This window comes from Tympanuchus pallidicinctus, unplaced genomic scaffold (assembly GCF_026119805.1).
Source record: "Tympanuchus pallidicinctus isolate F22 unplaced genomic scaffold, pur_lepc_1.0 scaffold14, whole genome shotgun sequence".
Classification (NCBI taxonomy): Eukaryota; Metazoa; Chordata; class Aves; order Galliformes; family Phasianidae; genus Tympanuchus; species Tympanuchus pallidicinctus.
The window spans coordinates 1,657,754-1,673,910 of NW_026294659.1; the positions used below are offsets into that span (position 1 = coordinate 1,657,754).

Genomic DNA, 16,157 nt, shown 5'->3' on the forward strand with positions numbered 1-16,157 from the left:
ATAAAAGCTTGCTTGGAGGTGAACTTTGAAACTTCTAAGCTGGTGCAAGCAACTTCTGGCATTTTGCTTTTACATAATTTGTTCTGTCTTTGACAGTCTTCTTAATTTTGCATTTATTTTTACCAGCTGTTCTTTTCCATGCAGAGGAGGATAGGTTGAAACTTAAAGCATTAAGAATATCTCACTTGCTTAATTACAGGATCTTGTTGCTTTTAATCTCTTCTTCAGTTTTTTTTTCTTTTAAGCTGAATTTATTCTTTATAATCTGTGGTGGATATATTATAGCACTCCTGACGCATTATTCTATATTAATAACTCCAGAAAAGTTTCTCTTTGCTGAGTTTTCTATAGTGCATACCTTGTATATTCTGCTGTACCACTTGTTACGATGCTTATAACTTTAATTTTCCTGAAAATCCTAAGATAGACTTACACCTATAATGGGGAGGAGAGGGAAGAGCTGGTGTGGCAGCGATGCAGTGTGACTGACAGAGGCAGGTAGTGCTTCCTTTCGTGTGCGCACGCAGTCTGACAGAAGACGTGCCAGGGTGTGGATGAATGCATGACTGTCAGAGGCAGATACTTCCCTGCTCTGGGTTGTTCTGCCCTTGTTTTGCTGGTGAATCTTGTTGTATCTTCGTAGTGGGTAAAAATAGCAAATACTAAGATGAAGTTTACTTTTTGTTTTAAGAGAGCAAGAGAGGCATTTGCATGTTGGCAAGAAGCTTGTGAAAAGCTCATGGATGGCCTTGATGTCTGTTAGAGGTATCTGATGTTAGAGGTATCTGACTCAACTAAGTGAAAATTCTGCTTTTTGGTCTAGGTACAGGATATTAAGAATACTTGAGAATCTAACCATGTATTTCTTGAAGAGATTTTATTTCTCGCAAAGTTTATAAGGATCAAGCTGTTTGAAATGCATTTTTTCCTTCTAGTTATTGATGATTATGAAATGAGTAGCATTTCTTAGAATTGAGGCCCTGAGATGAGTGGTTAAACTGAATACTTTGCCGTGATTCTTCAGTAGTCATGAAGAGAAAAGATACTGAAGAGCTCGTTTTGTTTTTTTTTTTTTCTAATGCTTTAATTTAGTTCTGCATTACATAAAACTGGTTTGTGCTCATTCATTTCAAAGTGTTTGGCTTTGCTGACTTGGCTCTGGGTTTTGCAGAATGCTGTGGTAGCACTGAGACCACCTCTCCCTAAGATGCTCTTTTAATTCAGTGTGGGTGATGCAGTTATTTTTTCAGTGTTTGAAGAGCTTTTGGTGACAAAGATCTCCAGCAAGTCAGTGTGTGTAAGCCTTGTCTCGAAGCAGCTGGAGTTCTTTCTGTGAGAGAAAATGGGCCGAGTATGGCGGGTGGGCTCTGGCCTTTGGTCTGTAGAACAAACTTGGGACCAGGTGGGCCCAGCCAGTCTGGATCTACTGCTGCCATGAGGGAGAAAGGTAGGAGAAATGGTGCTCAGGTGAGGTGGGACAAAGCTGTGGCATCAGGTGTTAGGGTGTGAATTTGCACTGCTGCTGGGTCTCATGTTTTCATTGGCTGTCCTGGTCACTCAGGATGAGGCTTTGGTCAGGCACTCCCAGCAGAGGTGTGCACAGGGCTGCCTCTGGAGCTGCACGGTTTTCTTTTGGGAGTTACCCTCCATGTACATTTTTGTCATCTTTGCTGTCTGTCATGACGTGTGATTTGAGAAACCAGATTGTGTGTTTATCTGGGACAGTCCAAGTGCATCATTAATGGCATGTGAGCATTGATAAGCAAATTGGCAAGCTCTCACCTTTAGGGGCCTGCATGACAGTGCCCCAGGTGACCTGAAGCCAGGAGCACTTGTAAGAAGCAGCCTAATTCCAGGGGGCCGTGCTTCTCCCTGAGGGGAAACTGACTGGGAGGAAATCAGTGGGGAAAGAGGGTTATGCATTGCTGAGCTTGGGAATGAAAGGCTGGCTGGTGCTGGTGCATCTAACCTCTATTCCCAAGAAACAAAACCTAGCATCCCTACTGAAGCATTTTCAAAAAGAAAGTAATCATGTGGCTCGCAAGTTATAGGCTTCTGTAGCTTTATGTGGTTGATGAACATTTTTGAAATCATGAGTGAGGAAGGAGAAAACTTGCATCTAAAGAGGAAAGGATCTTTTATAGAATATGCAAGAGAAGAAAAATTGAAGTGGTAAATCAAACACTGAAATAATCCATTAAGGACTGGGTAACTTCTTTTAAAAACAAACAGCTGTCCCTTTTGCTCTAAGAAGTCACTGCTTTACTTTCAGAGTTTGTTCCCAAAGTACTAGGGCTTGGCTAACTCTGGGGATCTTAATTATTTCAAAAGCAACTTCAAAACCATCTCCCTGTGACTTGCTGAGGTTAGCAGTGCTGATTTCCCTCCGCTCTCGAGTTGTCCTTCCTTTATTATAATTGACTTAGTGCAGGGCTTCTAGCCAGCACCCTTAGCTTATGCTAACATAACAATGAGACATCCTGTTTGGGTGAGCCAAACCCAGTGTCATTAGTTCATGCTTGCCCATTACACGTAAGTTAATTAGATGAATTTGCCTCTATTGTGCCGTCACATGAGTACTCCTGTTCTCAGATCACTGGACTGCGGAAATCTCATTTTCTCTTTTCACGGTGAAACTATTTTAGCTTTTTTTCCCTAATTTAGAGCATAGGATGCATGCCTTAACTATAAAGGAGAGGGAAAGCAGTCTGAATTATTAAAACCAAACCTAGAAGTTGTGTTAGTGTTCTGGGGTTATACAGGAAAAGGGGTTGGAGTCTAACATGGAGGCAGCAAAAACTTTCTTTTTCCAGTATATATTTTGCTTGGTTTAACAGATTACTTCTACCATGTTTAAAAGTGTGGGCAAAGAAACCTTTGAAAAAGTTTTTCATTTATTACATCTCTATTAAATAAGCTGATAAAAGTAACAGTTTTCTAAGGCTGATCACTAGTCAGTCTAACAATTTTCCTTTTTTATTTTTTAAATGCTTGTAGGAAGTAATTGCAGAATGCTTACTGTGTGGGGTCCTTTGTGCATTATCCTTTTGCTTTTGCAGAGAACAAATAATAAAGTGGCTAAATACAACTTGTTTTTATACAGAGCTGTCAACATAAACTGAAGCGAGAATATCTGTAATTAAAGGTGTATTGTTGCTCACTGAAGTAGTTCCTATCAATGTTTTGTTTGCTTCTGTCTTGTAGAAATGCGTGCAATGTGCATTAGTTATTAATAGACACAGTATGGGATTACAAGGGCAGCTGTACTCAGGTGTACATTCAATCCATATACATGGCCCTGGGTTGTATTGAGTGAGAAAAGTAGAAGCACATTGACTGCTATCATTATGTTGTACAATACTGGCGTGGTGTGTATATCAACTGCTGTGCTTTTTTATTTTCACCAAAATAAAACAAGTTGCTAATTATGCTATTTCCTCCTTTTTCTCCTCAGGAAGCCACTGACTGCCTAGGAATTAGGAAGGGCGTGAGAAGTCCAGTTGATCAAGGCAGAAACTTTTTTCTGAGAGCCTTTCCACATCTGCCTTTTGCAGGCTCTCCGGACGCTCCCCGTTGTGCCATGTTTTGTGGCTTTCTCTGTAGGAAGAATTTGTCTTGATGAAGATTCCTAACATTGGTAATGTGATGAATAAATTTGAGATCCTTGGGGTTGTAGGTGAAGGTAAGTAGTATACTTTATATAATCTGTTTATTTATTTATTAGATTTTACTTAGTCTTCTTGATGGTAAAAAGTTTTCATTTACAGAATGCTGCTTGTATCACATCTTGCAGAGAATAAATTGCTGTTCCTTAATTCCTTCCAATCACAATCTTTGATGAAAGGAAACATTCAGGAAATGGCAGGGGTAGGAGGGGAGGTAAGAAAAGGAGGGACCAGTTTTGCTGAAATTGGCTGTATTAATTTCTTAAATGATACAGGATAGATGCCAACTGTCAAACTTCTGTTTGTATATTTAAAAACAACTTCAGTGTTTTAAAACCCGTTTACTTTGAAGTCTTTTTAGTTTTCACTGCACAGAAATTCAGTAAGGTGCTGTATGTGCAAGTGGAGGATGATACAGGGAACAATATTCTGCAACCTGGAGATAACGGAGTACTCTTATCTTGATGCTTTCTTTCTGATTTGTTTCAGGAGCCTATGGTGTTGTACTTAAATGCAGACACAAGGTGAGTAAATTGCTTTAAATTAGAGAGAAGTGTTGGTATTTGGGTAATACAATGACTTATCTTGACAACTGAGCTGTTATGTTTTAGATATGTTGTAATTGAGCAGGGCTTTTCCTTGCAATCAGTTATTCGGGCTTAATTGCAGTACTGTCAAAGGAAGCAGCTACATCTAGTGCAAAAACACAAGGGTTTTTTGTAGTGTTTGATATCTGTCTGAAATATGAAGTATTAACAACTCTTCACTAATTTCCACTAAGAAAGCCTTTTTTGAAAATAAATAAGCTAATTTGGAGTGCAGTTTACTCTCCATCAGTCTCAATTTGTATATCAAATGAATTGCCCAATACCTCTATATAAGTATTTATCTTTCTTGGGGAAGAAGAGGTATGCTTGTGGAATTCCCACCACTTGTGGTGGTGGACAAATAAAATACAGTAAGAAAGCACTAACTTTATGCTTATTGTTTTCCATCTTGAAGAGAAGAAGTAACACCCCTTGCCCTGAAAACCCTCTGAAAACCAAACAAACTTCCCTTTTTCTTTTTTTTTTTTTTTTTTAATGGACATGATGGTGTTATGAAGGGTGGTTATGTCTGTACTTTCTACTCATCAGCACAGATCTAACGTGCTGTTTTCAGAGCTGTAATAGAGTCTCAAGAAAGTATCTTTTATTTCAGGAAAGTAAGGCATTTCAGAATCATAGAATGTAGTGACTGGAGAATACGTAAAAGTTATTTTTATGTAGTTCATACCTTGTTCTAGCAAATAGCAATGCTCTGAAGAAGACCTTATGCTCCTGTTGTGGCTTTTAGCAAATACACAGAAGTCCTTTTGCACAGGACACATAGCTGTATTTGGAATGACTTACACTGTTGTACTGAGAATTTGGAGCTTGCACTTTGTAGGTAAGCCTTGTTATTTAGCACTGTTGGAACAGTTTTTTGGAGGTAATTGTAGCTTTGGTTTTTTAACACAAATATCTGAAATTTTCAGAATACCACATAAGATAGTCATCTCTCACCCTCTAGTAAGACCAGAGTAGATCTCTTGTTACTTTCTTTCCTGGCTATATGTTAAATGTAGTTATCAAAAATAATACGAACACATGATAAAACTGAATGGTAAATGTTGCCCTCACTTTTGGATGTGATACAGGTGACTTGAAAATAAGTATGAAAAACGGCTGTATGATACTTCAAATAATTTCAACAGAAAAACCTCTGGTTTACTTTCTTGCATATATTCTAACTTGTCACATGATCTGTGCAGGTAAATATGCATTGTTTTGACAAATGAAAGGGTGGTGAAAATGAGGACTAGTGAGGCAAATAAGACTGATAAAAACATTAAATAGTGTATTTTATTTTTGCAAACCTTAGCTCTGGATGCATTGTTTCAAGATACAAATGAGTCTGTAGCGCACATCCTCTTGGAGATATTGTGCACATGCATTATAACAAAGCTAGTTAGTAGTTCCCTACATTATTATTTTCTCTCCTGGATTTCGTGTTACTTGTTATCTCTTACTCTTGCAGTATGTTAAACACTGGTCAGACACATGTAGATTCCCCTTAAAAAAGGAAAAGCATAGAATCTGGGGAGATTCTATGCTAGGATGAAGCACTGTCTGCCTTGGGGGAGACTTGATCCCTTTCAAGAATGGCTTTGTTAAACTTTATATTTTGAGATAATTAGAGTAATAACACTGGATGTGTATTGTAAAAGATCTGGGTGGTGACGATGCAGTCTATGCTGGGCAGGCCCCTTCTTTATGGAAAGTGGACACAGGAAGATTCTAGGATCTGCTGCACTGGTGAGTGAATTTCCAGCTCTTTGTGCCATTGGCAGTGTCCTAATCTGAAAGAGCTTGGTACTCTAAGATTGTAATGCAACGGCAGGCTTATCCGAGTTGTCTGAGTTCCTGTAAGAATACCTTGCAGTGTAACAAATGACAGGAGAGGGATGGCTTTCCTTCAGCAGTGGAAGGTGCTTTTTCCTACAGCTGGTGAAAGGACACTGAATTTCTTTGACTTTCATGCAGCCTTAGCAGAACTATCTGCAAATGCAAGGCTGTGGTTTTTGTGTCCACTGTCTGATGGCTGACTGGCTGTACCTAGAAATATTGAGTTTTAGTAAATGATTCTTCCATGTTAGATGTCTGCATGTAGTGCAGTTGAACTTTGAGTGCATTGTGCAGTGTTTTTTTGTGCTCCACAGGGGAGGTCCAGAAATGGTGTAAAAACTAGAGGGTGCTGCAGTAAACAAGCCACCTTCGGTCATGTTCCCTCAGCATGCACTGCTTTTCTTTTTGCACAAAGCTAACAATTCTGTGTAACGATTCAAAATTGTTTATATTCATCTTTACAAACAGTGATAAAGTGCAAGAACCAAATTCTCAGTGATTTTTAAGTCAACTGATTTCCACTGTATTAGAGAGAAAGTAAAATTTGCATCAAAAGAGGAGTGGGTCCTTAATTGAAACATTTTGTGATGTATAATCCAGTAGTGCTTCAATAAATAGGTAGCTTTTTGTACCAGTGCATTTCAGTGGTGTTTGTATATGGATTTAAATTGGAGGGAATGTGCTAAGGGGTAAATACCTTGTCATTATTTCATGATATTTTTTTTCTTTGCTAGCAGAATGTTGTCAGGAAAACAAGAGTACCTCCTCTAGAATGACTACATTTATGTTATTATATAGCATATTTCTGTTGCAAATTCTTTACTGCTGCTTCTTTGTGAAGTTAACTTGTTTTTCTGCTGGTTTTTTTTCAATGTGAAACTAATATAAATGTTAAGAATAAAGCAGAGATCTGAAGTTCTGAGAAGCTTTTTTTCATTAGAGGCTATTTCATAAAGAAGTACACTGGTGTTGCTTTTGAAAACACTGGAAATACATTTTATTTTCACAAGACATAATAAAGTGGGCTGTCTTGGCTAATTTGCTAGATCTTGTCTTTCCTGAGAAGAAAAGCAATTTTAGCAGTTCAGCTATGTTAGAGATCAAAGCTAAAAGAAAGAGACTTGGTTCATGTTTAAGATGGTTTCATTTAATGGGCAAATAATGGAACAAATATTTACTTCACAACTTAGTCTTGCAGCGATGGGGTGTCCAAAGATGAGCATGCTGAGAAATGGAGAGCAAGGGGAAAAAAACAATTGAGATGTTGGTGTGAAAAGTGAATGTGTAGATGCACTGCAAGATGCACTGTGTAGGGAGAAAAGTTGAAAACTGGAGCTGCAAGTGAGGAGGAATCTGTAGAAATGAGGTTAATGCATCACTGTACAGCTGGAAAGAATAGAAACAAGTCTAGATAGACAGGATGGGAACACTGGTCTTCATTAATGAGGCAGCTTGCCACGGGATCAGACTGGAGAAGAAGGATTCAAAATTGTAGGTAGTAGGTAGTCAAATCATAGATGTTTTATTAATATGGTGTGTCTGGTTTGAAGGTATTGATTCTCATCTCTGCTTTACATCCCATCTGCAGAACATACCTACTGTTTTGTTTTATCTAACCAAGGTTTTATTAATATGCACTTGAATATTTGATGACTGAGATACCTAAAACTGATCATTATATAAATAAGAAATTATGGTTGCTGATGGTCTTCTACTTTGGAGCTTGCAGAAATGGGGGAAAAAAATTGCTGGAAGAATGTGAAGGGGAAGTTGCATTCCCCTGTGCATTTGGATGTAGCTTTTAGATGATGTGACTTCTCTGAAAGCATAATAGTGAGATTTCATCAAGTCTCCCAGGTTTGTTCATGCTCTTCCCCCGTGCTGTGTTACCAGAGTCTATGGAGCCGGAGGGGATGTAGTTTAATGATTTAGCAATGTTATGCCAGTTCTTGTATGCACAACATCTCCTGTCTGATAAGATGTTTTCCTGGTCCTTCGTTACACCTGGTTTTGGTGTTCTTTAGTGTACTTGAGATATTTTTAGACATTTTTTTCTTAAAGATAACCATCACTGAATTTCTGTATTTAAAAACAAAAGAAACCTTAGTTTATAGAATAATGTGGCTACTTCAATGTGATGAAGCTGGCTTCAGTGCAATGAAGAACAATGAATAACCTTCTCAGTAGGTTGAATACTTGAAGGCATTTTCCTCTTAACCTGATATTTAATTTTGTCCTTTTTGAGCCCTCACTGATACTCTTTCATTGTCTTAAGATAAATTTCGTGTCTGAGTACCTGAAAGAAATATTCACAGATCTTTTCAAGAAAAGTGCAGTATTCTCATTATGTCATATAAACATGGCTGTTGGTTTTTTTTCTTTAACCACTACATTTCACTTGAGCACCTCAACCTTTTCCACATCTTTTACCACTGCTGAACAGCAGAGCCACGGTTTCCTTGGTTTTCCCTTTTGCTGTTGTGTAACTATAAAGCCCTTTACTTTGCCATTTACATTTACAGTTTTTCAAGTGATGTGAGCTTTGGCTTTTGAAATATAACTCCTGCATGGTGAAGCAGTTTCTTTGTTTTTCGTCAGGTAGCCACTTTCTACTTCCATGCTATGTGTGCTGCTGCTTTGTGTTTGAGCTCCATCAGGAATTAATTTCCTGCTTACCAGTGCTGCCTGCCGAGTTAAACCACACCACCAACTCAGACCATTTTCCCAGCATTTTGCATGGAAATGGGCTGGTCCAGTACTACAAGAAAGCCTTCCTTGAAGAACAGCCAGCTCTCGTAGGTTCCTTTGCTCCTTAATGCTGGCTTTAAGCAGAGGGTAAATGTGTTCTTTTGGAGGATCAGGATTGTAATTCTACTGTTTGTTTTGTTTAGTTCTTCATCATCTCAGATCATGGGGTTTTGTATCAAGAGATGCTGATCCATTATAATCTCAGTGAGAAAGGCAAACTGTATAAATGCAGCAACATCCAATGAGCCTCTGATCGGGGTGCAGCACGCTGTGCCCACAGAAGGGGTTATGCCATTGTCACAACTTGAGCTACTATAGGATTTTCTTAGAAGAAAACAACTCTGTTAATTTCTACTGTCAAACAGAACTGATATCTGTGTGACAACTTCTTGCTGTGCTTTTACGTAAAGGCAAAGCCATACAAATTTTGTAGTCAGTAATACTGAGTTGGAGCTGCAGGTTTCTTTGGTACAGAGATCTGGCTGAGTTTATCCTTCAACCATGGAATTTATGCAAATAAACAGATCTTAAGATTGGGCTGCACCTGTTATACACAGCTCAGCACAGACATGGACCCACTCAGGTTAACTGTGACACAGATCCCCAGTTCCCTCAGTGTGTGGTGGTCTTTGAGCCGAATGACTGCATGTTGTCGCTGTTTCTCAAGCTGTCATCAGCCTTCACATTTGTATTGGCTCATTGAGCAGATGTCAGGAAATTGTTTTCTGCATCTTCCAGCAATCTCCTGGTTGTCAGGATATTTTGCCCTTTCAGCAGATGCTGCAGTACTCTGCCTTCTGTGAAAACTGGAGTTTTTTTTTTTTTTGTAAGGTTTCCTTTAAAAAGTTTTGTCTGTTCTGCTTTGAGTGAGTGTTTTGAAGCAGATGTCCACCCTAATGGCACTGGTGCTCTGTCCTCCAGCCCTCAGGCAAAAACTTTAGGCTTCCTTGTTATCCATTTCAAAGCAAATGTCTGTGCTTTCAAGCCTCTCCTTTCCAAGAACCTCCTTGCTTTTTAAGGTTGTCCTTCATGAAGTTGTCTGTGTACCTGTTCATGGCACCATTTCAGTTATGCAGGCTGTTCTGCCACAATGTGAAATCTTAATGAGTGATGTCAGTAGGGTAATGGTACTGGGCTAGCAGTTCAGATAGGGCGCAGTTGGTAGAAACTGGAGTTGACAGGAGTTCCTCCTGTTTGTTTCCCTTGACATTTGTGTGCAGGTATGAGATCTGATGATTTTCACAGAGAGAAAGAGAGTGCTTCCTGCTCATAGGAAAGTTGGGGTCAATCTGATGTTTATAATAAACCGTCACATTCTGAACTAGGTACTAGAATCCCTTTTCTAATTCATGTGTCTGCTGATGTTTTTAACTTTCTTTCTTCTTACTGGAAGTCAGCTGACTGTTCTTGTGTTGATGAGTTTCCCTTTTTGTGTCAGAATTAAAAGATAAGCGTTCATGAAGGAAAGCTGCATTTATCTTGAGTATGTTGATGTTACTGACTGTCTTGCTTTAGATCTATCTTTCAAGGCTCAGGTTTCGGCTACTCAGCTAGAGAAGGTTCTACTGCTGTCTGGTATTCTAACTCCAGCATATTAACTGTGCTGATTTAAAAAGCTTCTGGTCCTTGGTGTTCTTATTTCACCATAATTTTGTAATACTGTGATAATTCTAAGAGGCTGTACCCATGTTCAGAAAGTATATCTAGACAGCAGATACCAAGTTCATACCACTCCAGTGCTTAGCTGTGGAAAAGTTGCTTACAAGTTGAGAACAAAAAGCCATATGTATAATGGTGGGAAATGGGTCTTGTCAGACGAACCAGATTTCTTCCTTCAAAATACTGAATTGAAGTAGAGTTGGGGGGAATTGTGTAGTGACAGTCTGCTTATGTGAGTGAGAACTGTACCAGACTCTAATCAAAGTTTCTGGGTGAATTCTGGTTTCTTAAGTTGCGTGGATTTGAGATCTGACCGATCAACAGACTTCAAAGCAACTGTAAGTGAGCTAAGGAGAGGTATTTATATCTGGTTTTGATATAGAAAAATACCAGGGAAAAAATGGCTATTCAGTGTTTTTATGAATGATTTGAAGGTAAATGTGAAATTACCACTGTTAAAAAATTATGAAAAACACACTGAAGTAGTAAGTAACAAAAGCTAACCTTGTAGGGCATTTAGCATTATGTGTTAATAATTATGAATCAATTCAAAGCACATTTTAAATATTTCTTCGTATATAATTGACTTTCAAAATTAAAATGTTTTCAGCAAAGTCTGAATTAAGTCAGGAGCATTTTTGAACATGTTTTACTCTTTCAGAGTAAAGCTGGAAGCAGACTAATGCATAGCATTTTCTTACCCGTTACCCTTATCTGCACACGAATTTTCATTTTGAATTGGATGTGTTCGCTGGCTCAGCTTCTTTAAAAGTGACTTTGTTACAGGTAAACAACAGATACTGAGGGGAAGAATATAAGAACAGGACAGGTGTACTGTGATAACTCCCACAGTATGCACAGCCTTAATTTGTACCGTGCTATTGGGAAGTCATTATTGGAATACTCTAGCACAGCTTATGCCAGCAGTGTTATTTTCTCATTGCCTTATCCCTTGCCTAAATCCTACTTGTTGTTTAAGTCCTCTATTTGACCATGCGTATTGTTTAAAATATCAACTGTTATTTTGGAATGCTGTATAAAGCATTTTGTCCTTACACTTTTTTTACATGCCATCAATTTACAAACAGCTGTCCTTCACCTACCAACAAGTGAAAAGAGCAGTGCCAAATCCTACTGATTTAGGTCTGAGGTAGCAGCAGTAACACTGGGAGAATGTGATATTTTGTTCTGCCTCTGTAAAATCCTCAAAAATTACACTGATCTTTGTCTTTGATTTTTTTTGTGTCTTTAAAAGGAACGCTGCTAATTTTCACTGCTAATCGAATGTGTTTTGGTTCTGTAGCAAGCTGATTGGTTTCAGTTGTGGTAAAGCAGAAATCTCTGTACACTGTATCGTTTCTTTCAGTAATGGCAGTGTGCATGAGGAGGATTATTGCACTTAATATTGTTCCTTAGGCTAGAGCATAATCAGATGTTCTTTGTGGGAATTGCTTGCAACACACATAGCAAATGTGAAAACATCAGCCTTCTGAAGTAAATGGTGTGTGCCTGTTGTAATTGTTGCTAGTAGCCAGAGTTGAAATCTGTTGTTTCAAGTTCTATGTGAGGAAAATAGAACTATTAGACAAGCTGTACTGCTGCAAATCATATCATCTCTTTGCTTCAGCTTCAATATTAGGTAAGAAAAACCTTCTGAATTCCTATAGAATATAGAGAATTCCTATAGAAACCTTCCTAATTCCTATATAGAATTCTGTCTTGAAATATTAATCATGTAGTATTTCTTTTGAGGACTTCCATTCTCAGCTTCCAAGGCATTCACGTGAATGCAGCGAAAGGCAAGCTTGATAAGCACTAATTCATTTCAGTTATTAATTTCCTGTACTGGTAGATGAATGTTATACAGCACACTTTTTTAACTGCTTGCTGTGCTAATTGGATGTAAATGTGGTAATGAAAATTGATGCATTGTGGCATTATCTATACGTGAACCTCAGCTTTTTGCATAGTCCTGTCAGTTTTCTGTGGCAGGGGAGAACAAACAAATAACAGCATATGGTAGACTTTAAATGTTGATGCTATGAACTGGTACTTTTTTTTTTTTTTTTTTTAACTAAGTGAAAGATTTGTGTAGATACTGTCACTACAGATATCAGCTGTTCAGAACGGAGAGTAGAAATTGCTGAGATTCCCTGGTTTGAAAAGGCAGCTGTCAGGCATGGAAAAGAATGCAGAAGTGGCACCCGTGGGTGATAAGTATGTTAGCAGAGTATGTTAGCAGTGCAGCACACTGCTTGTTGGTCAGCCTGGAGAAGGGCTGTAGACTTTCCTATGAGAAGGTGCTGCCTTCAGACAGAATCATAGAATGGTTTGGGTTGGAAGGGACCTTTAAGATCATCTAGTTCCAACCCCCCTACTATAGGCAGGGACACCTCCATCTAGACCAGGTTGCTTGAAGTGCCATCCAGCCTGGCCTTGAATGCTTCCAGAGAGGGGGCATCCACAACCTCACCAGGCAACCTGTTCCAGTGTCTCACCACCCTCACAGTAAAGAATTTCTTCCTCTGTGTCTGTAAGTCAGCCCAGGCTGCCATATGAAAGGTCCCTTGTACGATACTCTATTCCTTTACTGCCACCTTTGTACTTGTCGTGTTCTGAGCCCTGCTCAGATGTTGGGCAGTAGGCAGTATTCACAATTGGCATTCCCTCTCTTTTTTTTTTTTTTTATTTTTATTTTTTTTTCCTCCCCAAAGCCTAATTTAGACATGGGGAGGTGTGGGGGAAAGATGAGAGCTTTTGGAGAAGAGATACTAACATGGTGTAGGAGGAGATATTAGGATTCTTTTTTTTTTTTTTCCCTCTTTTTTTTATTTTTTATTCAGGAGTGTTGAATTGAAAGCAATACAGTGAGAGAGTGTTGCCATCAGTGCCACAAGTTGGGATGGCTTCAGTGGGCTTGGACATGATAACACTGGGTAGTGGCATTCATAAAGTGCAAATCTGAGTGCAGAGGAATTGGATGCTACTGAAGACTATCAAAACAAGAAGGAAGAGGAGGAAGCGAATGTGATCATCCTCTAATTATGCAGAGAACTGAAGGGCGAGTGGCATATAAACGAGAGTTAAAAATAGGATGAACAGTACATCGTACCTTGGGAAGGGTACATGGAATGTGTTACTGGTAACTCTTAAGTCAAAGAAAAATGATTTGTTACAATGAAAAAGAGAAGTTTTATTTATTTATTTCAGTTCCAGCTTTTTTGTCATCTTAGTGGTTATTAATTAACCTGACATCTCTGAATTTTCTTCTGTTTTTCTTTTAACGAAGCCGCACACCTTTCTGGTGGACTTGTGTATAATGGGCTGCATGAATTCCTCCTATGGGTGCTGTTTTTTAAGTGAAAAATTACCACTGATGCCACAGGTGACAATTTTCCTTGGAAAATTGCCAATAAATAGACCAGCTTCTGGTAGAGCGTACTCACATTTGCAAATGGTTGATATAGTTACACTTCCATTAGTACAGGAATTGTATTCAGACCTGCAGCAGTGCATTCTGTGGCTTTCCCTTGTAGTTTTCATTGCAAACAGCTTGTAGCATTATATCTAGTTTTAAAGCACTTGTAAGTAAAAACTTGATTTTAAGTACATGTGATGAAATGCACAAAGCAAAATTATCAAGGCAAGTTATTCTTTTTTGCAAAAAACTGAAGATGTTGCACTGAAAACTAAAGAATCTGATAAATATTTCTTCAAAGCTACATATGAAATTGAAACTGGTGTGGATTTCAGACTTGATTTAGGGTCTTGGATTATTAGGAAGCAAGTGCTGTAGGCTAGGTAATTTATTGATAATGAAAATTAATATGTAGGAGAAGGAATAACATGGCTAATTCTAGAGCTACATCTGTAGTACTGTGAAATTGCCTGAATATGAGATTACATTTTATTCTTGTCATCAAATTGCAAAGTACTGCATACCTCAACTCTTGGAAAGAAAATGGAATGTTTAAATTTTAGGTCAATTGTTTTGTTTATGAAGGACTCTTACAGACTTACAAATAAAATCCTGTGGTGCGTATGAGCAGCTGTACGAATGCTAGGTTAATCACTGGTCTCTGTACTTTAAAGTCTGATAAGAGCACAGTTCAGTTTTTGAGATGATCATTATTAAATGTACCATGGTGAAAGTGAATGGATTTGGATCATCTAGCTGGCTTTCAAAATCACTTGTGGAAACCAAGTTGACCTAAAATGTCACAGTACTAAATGAGTGTCTTGAATATTCCAATTATGTTAACTTGTTTTCTTAATTGTTCCTGTGAATCTAAAGCTTCCTTTTTAGACTAGGAGTCCGGGAAAAGGGACACCTGGTAGTGAAGGTAAAACATTAACAGAAACAGAAGCTTGCCTAGTATTTCACTTTATCTTGCTACAGGCTTTTCTTGGCACATCTATTTTTCATCAGAAAGGATTACAGTATATTTTTAAATAGTAAGCTGTCCTTTTGCATGTCCTGGTTAAAGTAGTTCTACATAATTACTCAGTTTTGTGTAACTCCTAATTGGTGGAACACCCTTCTGAAATCTACAGAAAATTTTCATTTCTTTTTGGCTAAAAATTATTTTCTTTGGCTAGAAATGCTTTTAAGGTACAGCACTGTTAATTTCTCATTCAAAAAGTGAATTGTGTTTAGCTGTATGTGGATGATAAAGCTCAGTGCCTCTGCTTCTTGCATACAGTTGGACTATTCTTTATCGAAAGCCAGCTTCCTCTGTTTTAAAGGGTGAATATTGAAGCTTCTTTTTAGTATAAGAGAAGAAAACAAAAAAAAAAACTACGTTTTGATTTATAGACTTTGTATTTTCATTATATTAGTCCTGAATTACTTGTAGCTTGCACTGCTAAGTGAAACTCATCTTCATACAAAGGTATTTTAATAACTCAGAACGTGGTGGCTTAACTTCGCACTTGATGAAATGTCTTTTATATTTTGGAGTTCTGTTTTAATTGTGTCAAGATGTATAGCAAAGTGAATAATTGTTTCCAAATAGCACAGGTTACTTTTGCTTGGAAACAGATAGCAACACTGCTCTTGTTTTATGGTTGCCTGTACCTTAAAAATTCTGATAAAGCAGCTTCCATTTCTTCTTCCATGTGAATATTAGTTTGTGTCATTGTCTTAGGTGTCTCATTTTCAAAGCACGAACTTGTGCTGCCTTTATTGAAGAACTAAGTTGTTCATAAAATCAGTTGACCATAAAATGCGTTGAGAGAGAAAACTTCATTTGCATGTTTCTGTACCTACTGGTCTTCCAGACAACAAATACTCTTTATAAGACACATTAAGGATATTGTTGTATACGTTTCCAATAACAGATTACCGTGAATACCAGTGTACTGAAAATTGTGAAGCAGTTTCTTTGTACTTAACTTTGACTGAACAATGTTAACTGGCATTATCAACTTAGTTTTTGGATGTAAAAAGACTTTTTTTTTTTAAATTGTAAAGCTTTCCAATATAACTGAGGATTTGTAAATGTGGTCATGAGCAGAGATAGAGAAAGGCGAAATTCTAGGATCAAAGAAAAACTTGGTTGTTTGCTTATACACCCACCTCCTTTTCTGACAGTATACTTCTTGATCCAGAGGCAAGCTATCTTATTGAAATCAATTAACATTTCCAACAGAGATGGAG

General features: G+C 38.0%; 1 protein-coding gene across 11 annotated transcripts in view; it reads left to right on the plus strand.

Moving 5' to 3' along the window:
- CDKL5 (cyclin dependent kinase like 5) overlaps positions 1-16,157 on the plus strand; it is a 121,643-nt gene that overhangs the window by 39,781 nt on the left and 65,705 nt on the right. For 8 of the 11 annotated variants that reach the window (XM_052673988.1, XM_052673987.1, XM_052673986.1 and 5 more), the window contains exons 2-3: positions 3,455-3,682; positions 4,155-4,189. In XM_052673988.1, the coding sequence (XP_052529948.1) occupies positions 3,619-3,682; positions 4,155-4,189 (99 nt within the window). In that variant the 5' untranslated portion in view covers positions 3,455-3,618. The remainder of the gene's footprint in view (positions 1-3,454; positions 3,683-4,154; positions 4,190-16,157) is intronic. The other 3 variants (XM_052673992.1, XM_052673993.1, XM_052673991.1) reach the window with 1 other exon arrangement.